Source organism: Poecilia formosa, unplaced genomic scaffold (assembly GCF_000485575.1).
Source record: "Poecilia formosa unplaced genomic scaffold, Poecilia_formosa-5.1.2 Scaffold18, whole genome shotgun sequence".
In the NCBI taxonomy this organism is placed as follows: Eukaryota; Metazoa; Chordata; class Actinopteri; order Cyprinodontiformes; family Poeciliidae; genus Poecilia; species Poecilia formosa.
In genome coordinates, this window is record NW_006799957.1 from 2,510,501 (window position 1) to 2,525,380 (window position 14,880).

At 38.8% G+C, this 14,880-nt stretch overlaps 1 protein-coding gene across 16 annotated transcripts in view; it reads right to left on the reverse strand.

Moving 5' to 3' along the window:
* eif4g3a (eukaryotic translation initiation factor 4 gamma, 3a) overlaps positions 1 to 14,880 on the reverse strand; it is a 57,262-nt gene that overhangs the window by 15,038 nt on the left and 27,344 nt on the right. For 9 of the 16 annotated variants that reach the window (XM_016668929.1, XM_016668925.1, XM_016668924.1 and 6 more), the window contains 11 exons: positions 12,178 to 12,198; positions 10,059 to 10,238; positions 9,407 to 9,518; positions 9,102 to 9,262; positions 7,933 to 8,067; positions 6,817 to 6,970; positions 5,208 to 5,948; positions 4,471 to 4,559; positions 2,547 to 2,829; positions 2,280 to 2,404; positions 485 to 604 (listed from right to left, as the gene is read on the reverse strand). In XM_016668929.1, the coding sequence (XP_016524415.1) occupies positions 485 to 604; positions 2,280 to 2,404; positions 2,547 to 2,829; positions 4,471 to 4,559; positions 5,208 to 5,948; positions 6,817 to 6,970; positions 7,933 to 8,067; positions 9,102 to 9,262; positions 9,407 to 9,518; positions 10,059 to 10,238; positions 12,178 to 12,198 (2,121 nt within the window). The remainder of the gene's footprint in view (positions 1 to 484; positions 605 to 2,279; positions 2,405 to 2,546; positions 2,830 to 4,470; positions 4,560 to 5,207; positions 5,949 to 6,816; positions 6,971 to 7,932; positions 8,068 to 9,101; positions 9,263 to 9,406; positions 9,519 to 10,058; positions 10,239 to 12,177; positions 12,199 to 14,880) is intronic. The other 7 variants (XM_016668928.1, XM_007546998.2, XM_007546997.2 and 4 more) reach the window with 3 other exon arrangements.

Sequence of the window (14,880 nt, forward strand, 5' to 3'; positions counted from 1 at the left end):
TAAGAGGAACAATAAATATCAATAAATTAAAAAAATATGATTAAATTAAGCCTGTAAGTCCAGTTAAGTGATTTTAATCACACTTCTTTAAGTATGTGTCATCCTAAAGAAGCTGAACGTTTTTCAAGAACAACATTTTATCCAGTCATCTAAAAAATTAGCAATAGCTTTTTTATGGTCACTTTTATCGTTATTACAATAGTTCTACAAAATATTGTAATAAAATTCTAATTCTACAAAGGAGATCAGTTTTCCTCTTGGTTTGTAGGTTAAAATTCTTGGACAAAAAGTAGAAATCCACATTTTTCTTATGATTTTATCAGCTTTATTTTTCCTTGATAGCCAATTTATATCACTCAAATATATTTACCCTGCTATAGCTGCTGAAAGAACATGTTTTCTCACCCGGAGTGTGTGTGATTTTATGAATGGCTATGGTCTGGGTGTGTGTGTGTGTGTGTGTGTGTGTGTGTGTGTGACTCACAGCCGCTCCTCGTCCTCCGGTCATCTGCCTCCCAAAATCGGCGAAAGCAGGTGTGAAATCGGGACCTCTGGAAATCACCCTGGAGTCCACCGCCCGAGATGGCAACTTGTTTTGGTTCATCTGCGTGACACAAAGCATACACACCGTTACGCATGTGTGCACACGCCAGGCTGAGTTGAACAGCAGGGGGCGCAGTGATCTTCTAACAAATCTGGCAACAGAGCAGAAGGGGCTCAGCATGCCCTGTGTGAGAGAGTGTGTGTGAATTTCTTCCTCAGCGATCCTCTATAGTTGACCTGCTATTAATGATGGGCAGATCAAAGCATCAGCGTTTGATTTATGATCAGCACTTTCTAAACTGATATTAAAATATGCTTGGCATGTTCAGAGAGACAATCAGTACTTTGGAACCAGATGTGGTGGAAGTGAAGAGCAGGGAAAAAAAAAAGAAAAAAGAAAAAAGAAGAGTGGAGTGTGTGGGGGAGAACAAGTCAGACTTTTTGTCGTTCAGCTGTCCACCACTTCCTCTCTGAGTTTTTCCAAAGAAACTCGGCTCTCTCCCTGTGAGAAAAACGAAACTTTGGGACGGCACCAATCAACTGTTCACCGTTCTGTTTGAACAAAGTGGGGGGAGGGGCATGTAATCCTAAAGCTGCCAAGGGTGACATAATAGCAATGTGATTTTAATCAAAACAGCATTTCAACGGGCCATATGCTCCACCCATACATAGACGTGGGTCTGAGAAGCAAGCCAAGCTGCTTCAACTTTGATCAAGATGTTCTGACAAACTAAAACCACGTCCATGTTGTTTCACTGTGAGGCAGCAGAAAATAAATTGGATTCATTTAACAGATCACCCAAAAGTGGAATCAGCACCACAGATTATGCTCATAATTAATTAGTTTATTCTTTATTGCTTCATCTTTAGACACATTTATGACAAAGTCCCAGCACGAGCTTTCATAAGTAATCTTTCCTCCAACTAATAACCTATAATTCTGATTAAATAATCATTTCAGATATATTTAAACAGATGAAGCTACATAATAAAAGACTTGGTTACTTTATTATTAGTGCAGCTGTTGGATAATAATTATCTACGGGAGACCCAGTTACAACATGAATTTCTCACTGACGAGCAATTTTACTTAGCAAAGAGCTTCAGACGAAAAAAGGAAAACGGCAGCAGAAATGACTGATTATGTCAAACCCATTGGAAATCAGCAGGAAGTCTGACAGTTCTTTGTGTAAATAACGTGAGTGAAAATTTGTGGATGTTTCAACAGAATGTTGAGGTTCATTTAAATAGCAACAAAATAACATCATAAGCAACTGAAACAAATGGTGACATATTGGTTTATCTTCCATATGAATTAATCAGAATCAATAAAAAAAAGAAACAGAGTGACAAATTAGGGACAACATTTTAATTTCTCAGAGAATTTGAAAAACAATCACCAATAAACATTTTTTTTTTTTTTAAACATTTGCTTTGGCCTTTGAAGCCTTTATTCAACGACAATCTGAACAAATTTGGAAAGATGGAGGAGCGAGAAACAGTTACTAACTAAGCCAAATGGCATCAAAAGAAAAAGGGATTTTCAACACAAATACTACGAGTTACCAGTTACTGACACTTTCTGTGAACAATTAGCCAAAGTGGATGATTGCCAAAGAAGCTGGCTGTATCCAGCAATGGTAATGGAAAGTTGAGTGGAGGAAAAGCTCAATAGGGATCATGTGTCAAACTAAATATGTTCTTTTTAAAGAATGATGATATCTGCGTGACCTTACCTTGTCTAGCACCACATCGCTGATTGGTGGGAGCCCCTCGGGTTTCTGTATGCACTGAGGCATGAACTGGAAGCCCAACAGGAAGTCTCTGCCATACTGTCGCTTCCCACTCGGATCAACGAGGTCTGGAAAACCAAGCAGGTTTGAAACCAAAATAAAAATTAAAAATTAAAAAAACTCAACAAGGAAGTCAAACAGTGTCTTTGCTGAAGACTGTCACGAAAAAATAAGGATTTGTAGAAAATCTTGTCCGCTGAGACTTCTTACCTTCCACATCCTGAGGAGCCCCCGTGGAGTTCTCCTTGTCTCCAGGGGTGGCGCCACCGTCGCTGCTCTCCGTCTCCGAGGTGTGGCCCGCTCCGTTTCTCAGGGGTTCAGACTCCGCCTCGCCGTTCTCCTCAGAAACGCTGGACTTTTCGTCAGCATCGGGGCTGCTAGTGGGAGCAGGGGCCGAGGGGAAGACTGACGGCAGGGGCCCAGAGCTGCAGCTGAGGGGGGCCAGCTGAAGGGCCTGGTCACCAGCAGGCGAGCCGACAAATTTAGGCTCCTCCTGAGTGGACACCAGATTCAGTCTTCAGATTTTCTCAAATTAAGATTCTGCTTTTCTGCAGTTTCCTCAACATCTTATTAGAGCATAAAATGGAAAAAACTAAAACTAAATTAGGGCTGGGTGATAAATCTATCTTACTGACTAATCAAATTTTTGGTTTTTGGAGATTTAATTTTGGGAAACTGGACAATGCTCTACTTCATAGTGATGTCTGCTTTTCTCAAGGCCGCCATCTTGTTTGACAAGCATGTTTTACTGCTTCTATTTATTTGGACTTTGGATTCAGATCAAATCTAAGACCAGATGTAAGGGCCAGGTTGAGACTTTTTAGTACAAGAATACAGTCAAATCAGTCGAAATAATGCGACCATAAAGACGTAATATTAAAAGAACAAAAGTAGTAATTCTATGAGAAGAAAATGAGCATTTTGTGAAGCAGTACTTTGCTCCAAGTTATACAGATAATACCTAGAAATACTTAATCTTTTAACACTTTAATAGCTGATGATAATAGAAATTATCATCAGATCTATCGAAGATTTTTTCCCTCTTGTCTAATTTTAAGATGTTTTTTCTGGTAGAATTGCATTTTTTTTCTGCTAATACTGTGTCTATGTTCTTGACAATTAAGTAAAAGATTCAGCCTGATTCCGAAACTCTGTTATACAACTCACAGAGGGAAAGATTGAAATAAAAGCGACTTTTAGAGGGATTTTTTTTTTTTTTTACTCATTTGTGAATTTTGTTTTGTAGGAAAAAAATAGAAAAATTGGAAATCTGCACTGGCATGAAATTTCTTTTTCCAATTCATATCGCCCAGCCCCATGTTAAATCTGTTTCACATGAATGGAAAAATAATTACTTTTCAACAAAACAGCTGGATGAAAACCACCCACATAAAAATCCAAGCAAAATAGACAGAAACTTGTAGAGTTAATTTGTTTTTTTTTTATTATGTCAAAATTAGTTTGGCATATTTATTTTTGAATTTTAAGTTGTCAAAAAATGATAACTGCATGCCGTATACCTTCTGTTAAGACTTGCAGTCACACTGAGGAGGAAAGACCTTATAGGCTAACAAAACACTCCTCAAGTCTTGAGGATTTTCTAACTTCTAAAAAACTTCAGTCTCCAAATGAACCAGAATCGCCTCCACATGCTTCTTTTTGCGTAGCCATTTGTATCACTCTGAAACAGACGGTAAACTGAACCAACTTAGAATCTAAGCCAGTGAGACGTGGTTCAGTTTGGAGCTTTTTGACTTGAAATAAACACTTTACAGAACTTATCCAAAAGCCTGAAATAAGCAGCTTGAGGCTATTTGTTTCCATTTGATGATGTGACAACAAGCCTTTGGGGCAACACCCTTAAAAAAAGCACAAACCAAAAGCTTAGCAGGACGGTTAAAGATGGCTGATGTCGTCTTGCCGTATTTTTTTGGACTTTAACGACCGAATGTCATTTCCGTCTGCCTCCCTTCTCCACATGTGGAAATATTTTTCTCCTGAGCTTTTGCCTAAATTGTTTCTTTTCTTTCGCCCTTACTCACTCTGTCCCACTACACTGACACTTTCCACTACAAGAAAACCAAATACCAACATTTTGTTTAGTCACCAACTGTTCGGTTTCCAACAAACAGACCTCATCGTCCTTGTGAGGTGCATCTCCGGCACAGAACATTTCATTTGGTTTTCTCCAGGTCTTTGGTATAGCAGAAGAAGTCTGATTAACTGCAAGGAAACAAACAAGTATTAATGTGCAAAGCAGGTAAATGTAAATATTTCAGTGTGTGACAATGGTTTGTCACATTTATTTCTGGTGAAAAGTTTTGATAGACAAAGATAAGCCGAGTTAATTTAAAAAGACAGATTAAAATTATAACCTCATTTATTAAGAGAAAAAGGAAATCAGAAACAACTTCCACATATATGAAAAATTTACTTCAATCACCTCGAGCCACAGAACGCAATTAAGATGTCAGCGTGTGACTCAAACTTTACCTGACAGAAAAGTCTTGTGAGAAAAAAGTAACATAAAAAACTAAATAGAACATAGAACATTAAATAGTACTTTATTTAAGGCCAACTAATTTAATAAAAAATATATTTTTAAGACATTTTTAGGCCTTCATTTTAGATACATTCATTTAAACCATTCTAAGGTTGTGGAGAAACCCTGTATTCAATTGTTTGTTTGACAAGCAACATAAATAAAGTGTCCAAAAAACAAACAAAAATCTATCTGATGATTTAAAACGTCAAAAATAGGACAAAAAAGCAAAACCACAAGAAATCTGTGCCCAACTCATACAAACAAAAGCATCCAAAGTTGAACAAAAGAACATCCAAGTCTTGCTAGTTGAAAGTGAATCCCGTTACCTGTTGTAGGACTCCTCCTGATCAGCGCCTGTTGCTGGGAATCCATTTTGCTCTCGCTTTGCGCCTCCATCCCTGCTCTGGAGATGAGGTCCTTTACGTCGAGGGTCTTGCTCGGCTCGTCTGCCTCTGCTGTGGCCTGCACAAGAGGTGGGAGGCCGGGGGGGAGCATGACTGGCAGGGCTGGGAGGGGGCTGGAGGTAAGGGTGACAGGCACCACGGCGACAGGTGACAGAGGGGAGAGCGCAGCAGCAATTGGCACCTCTGGCCTCATGTCAGTGGGCGCACTTTCAGAGGAGGAGGAGGCATCTCTGTAAGAGGGAGCAGAAGCCGGTGGGACGAGGGAGACTTCGAGAGCCACGGCGTCGAGCTCACTCCCCGAGTCGGCGAGGCCATTCAAAGCCTTGGGGGCAGCTGACGGAGAAGCGTCGAAAGTCTGCGGCGGGTCTGGAAGAGTTGTGTCCGTGTTGGGCATGTGAGGTGCTACTATGGGTGATTTGTTCTCTCCAGCAGAGGAGGCGACTGAGGCAGCGGGCTCCCTGGCTGAGGGACCGACGCTGGCTGCTGTAGGTGGCGCAACGGCTGTGGCGGCGGCGGCGGCGTGGAAGGGAAGCTCTGGCTCAACGGAGACGGAGGGCTCAGACACAGAAACGTCGACCTCCAGTCTCTCTAGAGGGGCTTCAGGCTGCAGGAGCGCAGGAAAGGAAGACGTCTGGACGACTGGCTCCAGTTTTGGCAAATCCACTGATAAGAGGAAGAGAAAGAAAGAAATGATGCAGAAGGATACTAAACAGTGATAATATTACTTGAAGTAAACGTTGAACAGGGTTTGTACACATTTCCCACAGTAAACGTCAAGCATTTTTCAAGCATTTTCAAGGTAAGTTTTCAAACTTTTTCCAGCACCACACTTTGGAGATAAAACAATACAAATGACAACACTTTCAATTCACTATTGTGACATCATTTAATCGATCAATGATGTCTTGTGACTAAAATATAACTGAATTTTACGTTTTGAACATTTTCTCTCATACGCCCTATAGCACAAAATACTAATTTAGCACAAAAAAAATCCCTCAATTTCAATAACTAATGTATAAGACAACCTTCATTTCAATTAATAAGTCATAGAATCATTAGAAATAATAAACATGCATTACATCGAACAAATAGGTTTGTGTAAAGGTGCATGAAGTTCAAATTAAATGTACAAATTAAATGCTTAAATAATTTCTTCCTACAGGGAGTTTTTTTCTCCTAAAGATTTATTACAAAACTGTGCAGATTGAATAGCAAACAATTTCAAAGACTATGTAGAGAAATCAAGCACTTTCCAAACCCTGAAAATATCTTTTTGAAATTTAAGCATTTTCAACAATTTCAAGCACTGATAGAACCCTATTTAAGGAAACAAGAGGAAATGTTTTAAAATGTATCCAGTTAAAGTGCTAAATTCCAGTTGAAACAAGAAGAAATATTTTGCACATGGTCATTGCTTGGACCAAAGGTATCATTTTTGTGTAATTTTGTGCTTGAAGTAAAAATTGAAAGATCATTTGAACTTGTTAGAGCGTGGGATGTAGGAAGGAGGTTTTTTTGGGGGGCAGACCTGGCCCTGGTTTGGTGTCTGAAGCCCCGGTGGTTAGCGGCGGCTGCTGCATCTGCTGCAGCTCGAGCGCCAGGCCTCCGGGATGAGCCTGTTGCTGCTGAGGGGGCGGGGGCTGCGACTGCTGCTGCTCCGGAGTCTGGCTGCTGCTCGGGTGCTGTGATTTGAGGGAGAAAATGCGAAGATAATGAGGGTGCAGCCATAAAGTCCATCAACACAGAAAACCAGAAAATAGAGGCACTGAAATGTAGGCAAGTAAACATACAAATACACAAGACCACAAGTGGGAAAAAAAGGAAACAGCGGTGGATGAGAAACATGATGGGGAGGATGACTGTGGGAGGACTGGAAAGAGAAGGATGAAAACACAGGACAATGAAAACATGGAGAACAGGAAAGACGCCGTGGAGACACCCAGGAAAACACAAAGAGAAAAAAGTCACCAACATTCCTCTTCACAATCTAGACGAGAAATCCAATTTGAAATCAATTTGTCTCATTTGTCTGAGGATTGTTCGCGCAATCCAAGTTACTCTAAGCAGCAAGTCAAACTAATTACATTTTCTTTCATGCTGACTCAGGAAAGTCAGGGCTATCTGAGAGGATTCTGCAGGAGTTTACAGACTGATGCAACCTACAGTAAAAGGCAGGGAAAAACAACCAGCAATGCGAAGAAATCAGGTGGAAAACAGACAGAGATGTTTTCAACATAACAAGGCCTTGAGCCTCTTACCACATGCCTTAATGTTCTACAGAGCCTTATGAAATTATTCTATTTGGGGTTCAATACACATACACACCTCCTTTTTCAGATTATTTGTTGGGAAAATTGTTAAAAATGATTCATTTTCCTTCCTGTTTACAGTGGTGCGTCTCTTAGTGTTGCTCCATCACATAAGACCACACTGAAAACATTCAGATTCGTATTTACTACCCAACATATCTGCAAAATTTAAGGCGTAATAAACCACTGAGTTTTTACTAATAAAGTTACGACTCTTGGAATAATTGTCATAAATTACTAAGAAAGAACTTCCCGTTTGTTCCTAAAGTTAACTCGTGGCTCTTCTCATAATGTGGATGTATCGTAGGTCTCCCAGAGTCCTAAGAGAGCCATACCTGTGGTGGTGTTGGGGTGGAGGAAGGGGGACCGACAGGGGGCGTTGAGTTCCTGCTCCCCGAGCCCCCTGCCAAGATCTCTGCTGTGATATCCTTACCGCCCTGATTTGGGTCGCGGATACAGATCTGTGAGGACAATGGCAGAAAAAAAAGAAACAGGACCTCACTAAAGTCTTAAAGTCTGAGGCCAAGCAGAATGCAGACACAGTGAATGAGCCTCACCTAACAACCTTAACCGATTATGAAAATAGCCGATGAATTGTGATAATTAATTATTAAAATAATCAACAACTAAATTAGTAATCACTTAACCATTAACTGGATTATACAGACTAAAAAAAAAGACAATTTTTGGAAACAGTAATACACTCAGTGTAGTAATTAAACCAAAAAAAATATACATTTGCATTTAAGATTAAAATTTTCCTTGTCTGTGAATTTGTTCTACCAAAAACTCCTTTCACGGTTTTAGCTTCACCTGGTTCAACTTCTGTCCATTAATAAGCACCTTTTGCTATCCAGCTATTAAATCCAGTTAACTGATCGGTCGATCAAAAAAAATAAAATAAAATAAATAAAAATAAACAAAAACAAATAAAAAAATCACCAGAGCAGCCTTACACTGTACTAATGTTAAGTCAAGCAGAAAAGGCTGAGTTTTCACATATTAAAGTTAGAAATAATCTTTAACTGAATATGCTTCCTTTGCTACAAATGATCGAGTGTTCACTAAAGGAATGCTGGATATTGCATGTTAAGTTTGAAAATGTTTTTATTTGAAAAAGGAACTGTATTAGTTGTTTGCATTTTTTGTGCATTTCTAGCATTGTATAAAAAAAAGAATAAAACGTTTCCAGAATGTGCCAATGTTTTTTGTTTTTTTTTTAATACAATTAATCATCAGAATAATTGATTATTAGAATAAATGTTAGTTGCAGCTCTAAGGCTGTGTTCACACTGCAGCCTCACGTGACTCAATTCCGATTTTTTGTCAAATCGGATTTTTTGCGTGGCTGTTCACACTCCCAAAACAAAGGGTGACCGGGCAAACGTCCTGAAAGGTACTGATATTTCTGTTACCAAGTTAATTAGTGACTTAATGTGTACAAATGTCAAACACAAGAACTTGCAAAAGAACAGAAATCAGAAAAAACTACTAAGGTACTTACTGTTTTCTTCTCACGCCTGGTTGGTTGAGGTTGCTGTTGTGTAGGCACTATGATCGAGGTTGAGTGGGGGAACAGAGTCTGGCCAGGGTAGAAGGTTGGCCCCGCTGTAGGAACGGGAGCAGGGACAGAGGGTGAAACCGGAGGGTGGTACCTGAGGGAATCTGTACCAGATTACAAGAAAAGAAAATAACATTTTTAGTAAAAGCAAGATTCTACTTCCAGAATCCTGGAAGCAGAATTCTGGAATCAGAACGAGTGGTTCTGATTTAAGATTGCATGTGCTTAATGACAGGTGGAAGACTCACGGTATGGGTTGGAGTACTCCCCTGGTCCTGGACCGGGGTAGAAGGTGCCAGAACCGGGCGGCTGCACTGAATACTGCTGTGGCGGTCCCACATATTGTGTACTGGGCCGATACTGGAGGGACGCAAGAGAAAGTGAGTGAAAAAAAAAAACAAACAAAAAAAAACACACACACACACACACACACAAAATGTTTTAAGGTAAAAAAAAAACAAAAAACAAAACAAAAACAAAACATGACAGATACTGACATTAATAAGCCTGCGACTATGTTTGTGTTCATCTAATTCATCAAAAGATATATAGTTTATATCTTAATGATTTTTATTGGCCATTAAAATTGATCAATAATATTAATGTACTGATATAAATGTATATATAAATGTATGATTTTGCATGGTTTAATTTTCATTTTGGCTTTCACATTCAGTTAATGTGATTAAAACTGAAAGATGTCAAATTAATTTCAGCTACACAAAGTATCAATGAATCAATCTGAATTAAAATTGTAATTACTTTTGTTAAGATTAAGAAAATAAAAGCAACATAAATAAGGCAGAGCAGTCTAGCAAGAACTGTTGAAAACATTCTGCCTGATTCACTTTTAAGCCAAACTAAACAGGAAAACTAGTTTTTTGGAGGTTTGCGTTCCACCTGTGGGATGTAGTACTGTGGAGCCTGTGGGGATGGAAAAGGCATTGGGGCCATGGTCATCATGATGGGCTGATTGGTGGGGTAGACAGCCGCCGTGGGAGCCTGCGAACCCGGGCGAATGGAGGGTGAGTTTGTCGGCATCGAGGCCCTCGCAGTCTGCATCTGAGTCCTTTGAAAAAACTGAGGGTAATATAAGAAAGACAAAAAAAAAACCAAGACATGTTACTGACATTTTTTTTTTCAGGCATCCAGATATTTTCCTCGAACAGGATCTTTTATTTTAGGCAGCTCAAAAATGTCTCTTGGATTTTCAGCATTAAAATCAGTTATTCTGATGAATGAAATGCAGAATAATACTTAGAAACATGAATGCTGGCATTAATCTTGGAGCTCCTAAATAAAAACACTGAATATGTTTTATTGGTAAATAATTGTTTTTAGAAACTTGAGATCAAAAAGTATTCTGTAAAGCAAGAGACCCAAAAAAAAAAAAAACACCAAGAAAAATTTTAAACCGAAGATAAGAAAAGAAAATCCGCAAGTTGCTACTGAAATCTTGAAGTGCTCATGTTAACAGTTTAATCAATCAAAGCACAATCAAATAAATGAAAAGCACACAGTTTCAAAATGGCTACCAGTCAAAAAGGATGGGACAAATACAGATATTTGATTCCATTGGCACCTTTTTTTTTTTTTTACTCAAACCAAATCAAACATACATGTGCACTTAAGACAACATGCACCAGGCGACCCTGGCGGGCCACCAGGCTTTACTTGCCCCCCACCAGGGCTAAGCATTGTTTATTTATTTATTTAGTTTTTTTTTTATGTTTGCCTTTGAGACGTCATAGTTGCTGTTTAGGTATTGTTAATGTCTTCCAGTAACGCATAATTACCTAGTGATATTTTCAAATTTCCAGTCAACTTTAAACATTTTTATCTCAAAAACATGGTGGGCCATTGGATGACTGCCCTAGCATCCCTAAGACTGGGCTTAGCAGGTTTTTTGAAGGAAACTCTGTGCACCAATTATGTAATTGGTTAAACATATTCTGAATTTCAGTTATAAATAAATAATAAAAAAAAAATAAAAATCTATAAATCAACATCTATGCCAAAACTTATATTCTCTATGCAAACCACAAGTACCAATTTCTCTGCACAGGCATTGCCACCAAAATTACATTTTTAGAAATCTTTAAAACTTTGTCATTTATCAGTTTGTCTCAGATGTGCTAAACCAGAAATGACTGCAAATGCAGCAACAGTGACTTCTGTAAAACACGTCACAATGAAGTGCTTAAAATCAGGTACCTCTGTGAGAAAACAACAATCAAAGAAAAAAAAAAAAAAGAAAGAAAAAAAAAAAGAAGGCCGCTAGGCCAAACTTGGGATATTTGACCAAGTTCAAATATCCCATAAGTGTCGGACACAGGGATAAACAAGGCTGTAAAACTGTCTAGAATTACCCAAGAGGGAAATCACCTTTCACATAATATATTAGCCTGAGTGGTTTTATTGTAAATAGTTGTGGGGGAAATGTGGGAAATGAACAGAAAACTGTTCATTAACAGTCACCTAAAGACATTCTCAGTGAAATTCTCGGGAAAACTGTTGGCTAAGCAACAAATAGTGAAAAGACAAAAACAACTTTATAACACTGGCTCAAAACAAAAGGAGAAACTAAAATAGATCTTTATGCAACACAGAAACCACTTAAACTTGCTCAATACGACACAATTCAGAAACGTCACTGAAAATATTTTGACAGGAAGAAAACAAAAACAAAGAAAACGCTTACGAAGGGAATATGCCGCATCTCTCATTATTAGGCATGCAATTCATTTCACTGTGCAAGCTCATTAAAGATGAGTAATGAATGGAGCCAATTTGACAAACTCAAAAGTGTCAAAAGAGTCCCCTAGCGGCACTCTAAATGACATTAGAGAATAAAACGATAATAACAAGCCTCCGTACTCTGTTTACTGTGGTAAAGATGGAGGAGGGGTAGGGGAGGTGCACGGGATTAAAAGTTAGGAGGGACAGGATCATTTCAGGATGATCCTCTTCATGCCATGCATCTCTGCAGAGACTCGACACAGAGGGATGTTAGTGTTACCTGGATGGGCCTGAATCCTCCCTTGGGGTTTGAAAGCAGTAAAGAAAGAGAAGCCAGTGGGAGGATAAACTGGTGAGATTTAAACATCCACACACAAACAGAAAGCTGAGCATCTTCTTCCAACTTGACACACAAATCCATCATCATTCATTAGCCACTTTGACCAGCATTCAATGACAGAGGAAATATGAGGTTTAGCTACCCGAGGACACAACAATGCAGGTTTGACAACCCCAACTTTTTCACAGAATCATATTAAACCATGGAGATTGTCACAGGTGAGAAATCTCCTTACTCAACATATAAAAAAAATCAACAGCGGTGACTCACCTGGTAGCTTATAGACTAAAAAACGTCTGCACCGCCAGACTACCTCATTTATGGATATTGCCTCACTTTCATCTTATTCATTCAGCAACAATTCACAACAAAAGTCATCTTAAAAATGCAACATCCGGTTTGATTCAACAGTCTTTACATGTAAGCTGTTTTATAGATGGAAAGTGTCTCTTTCAACCAAACTGTTGTCTGTTTTTTTTATGTCCCAAACTGCCATAAAAATTAATTTGTCCTGATTTGATCCTTGAAGGAGTGTGGTACTCCTTAATCCTTGAGCAAAAGTCTCAATTCTGAGCTTGTAACTTGACAGACATTGATGTTGATCTTGCAGAGTTTCAATATCTTCTATAAAAGCCGGAAACATTGTCCTTTTAGTGGCCCTCTTTAATTTATTTACAATTGAAATGGAAGCATTAGTGGACTTCAATTTCCCCATTTTTAATTAAAAACTAATTAAATACAACAGATTTAAGCAACCACTCTTTAGGTCAGCCTCTTAAAAAAAAAAAAAAAAAACGAAAAGAGCAAAAAAGATTAGATTCTAACTTTCTACCCTTGCAGCTGGCTAAATTCTCAGAGTGCTTGCTGTGAACTCTTTCATGATGTAACCTGTTCAGAACATGTTTACTGCTGAACCACAGACCCATTTAGGACTCAACACCACTACGGTCTCGCAGCCAAGGAACGCTTTTCCCAGTTTGTGCATGACTTATTTATTTGGGGCATGCACAAGTGTAAACCTGTTCAAGTTGATTTCTGGTTCACGATTGCAAGTAGACTGGCAAACGTATAATTTAACAACCTGTTGGTGTAGTTTGTGCTTAAGCTTGGTGTTAGAGGTCAAAGTTAGAGTTGAGGTTAGCCTTCAGGGCATGAAAGTCAATCTATGAACAATTATGGGAAAGTGTTGGGGCTTGAGAACAGTGGAGCCTAAGAATGCCGACTGCAGATAAATACTTCTCCACAAATGGATAAATCGTTATGTACTTACACCAGAGATGCACCAATGAGCACATTTCGGGTAAATATCAACATCCAATATATTATCATTAAGGGCAATAACCATTACACACATCTCTAGTAATTCATCAGCATCAGCCATTGTCAGTCATTTTTTAACATATTGGTCCAATAAGTAAAAGTGGGCCAATCAATAGCAGATATTTATTTCCATCTTGTTGCCATTTGTGTTATGGGACTGATACCAATATGTTAAATAAAAAACATATATATACATTTTTTGTTTTTGTCCTCACTCTTTGAAAAGCCACTTAGCGTTTCAGAAATACTTTTCTTTTCTGAAATCACACTCTCCTACTGCATTTCATCTTTTCTTAAACTGACATTTTTGCAAACTTTACTCCAACAACGACTTATAGCCCATCTGCAGCACATTTGTTGACTCAACTAAACTTCTTCTGTTGATATCAATCCACAAAGGCTTACACGTGCCTCCACAAGTCTAGCATTTTAATAGTCGAGACAGAGTGCAAAACTCCACATCATTATTTATTCCTCACCTATTGCTAAAAACATCCACCTGATGATGTCGACTCGACTCTGCAAAGCTTCATTTAGACAACACAATGTCTGGTGTCTAATGGCGTGTCCCAGCACAGGAAGGTTGCAGCTGAGTTGAGCAAAGATGTTTAAATAAAACTGTGAGCTGCATGTCAATAAGGTGCAAATCTGTTTTAGCCAGCCTTAGAGGTATACAAGCCAAGTCTAGAGTCAAATGTTTCCTAAATGATTGGAAATCATAGCAAGCACTTGTTATTGTGGCCTGTGGTGTTGCTAGTTCAAAGAAAAATACTGAAAGCATAACCAACAAAGAAGAACCTTTTATAGAAGAAATACTAATAATAAAACCACTTACTGAAAAACAGAGGTTGTTTGTTTTTTGTGTTGAAATAACTTCTGACTTAAATCTTCTTCCTCAAAGAAACCGACACAGACGTTCAAATCCATAAAAGTTCAAATAGAGTATTTTGGCCAAATCAATTTTCTCATATTAAAGCTTCCTTTTCTGTGCATCGAGAGTGTTTCAGGAGAACAATAGCCGTTTTCTCTGTGAGCATAAAGAGCCACTATTCAGCTTCATCTGCTTTCCAATTCCACTTCCGTGGTGGCACAAGAAATCTCAGAGCCAGTTTGTGACAGCCAGAGCATGCACTCCAGTGTGTGTACACACACACACTATCGCCAACGAACACACCCGTTACGCTTTGACACCATACTATTAATAGTCTGCTTAAAATGTGTCCAAAGAGAAGCATCCAGAAGGTGAGGATGTTACCGAGTGAGTTACACCGCGGCCTTTCGTTCAGAGCACAATGAATGAACACATCAGTCTCATGGCAAGCT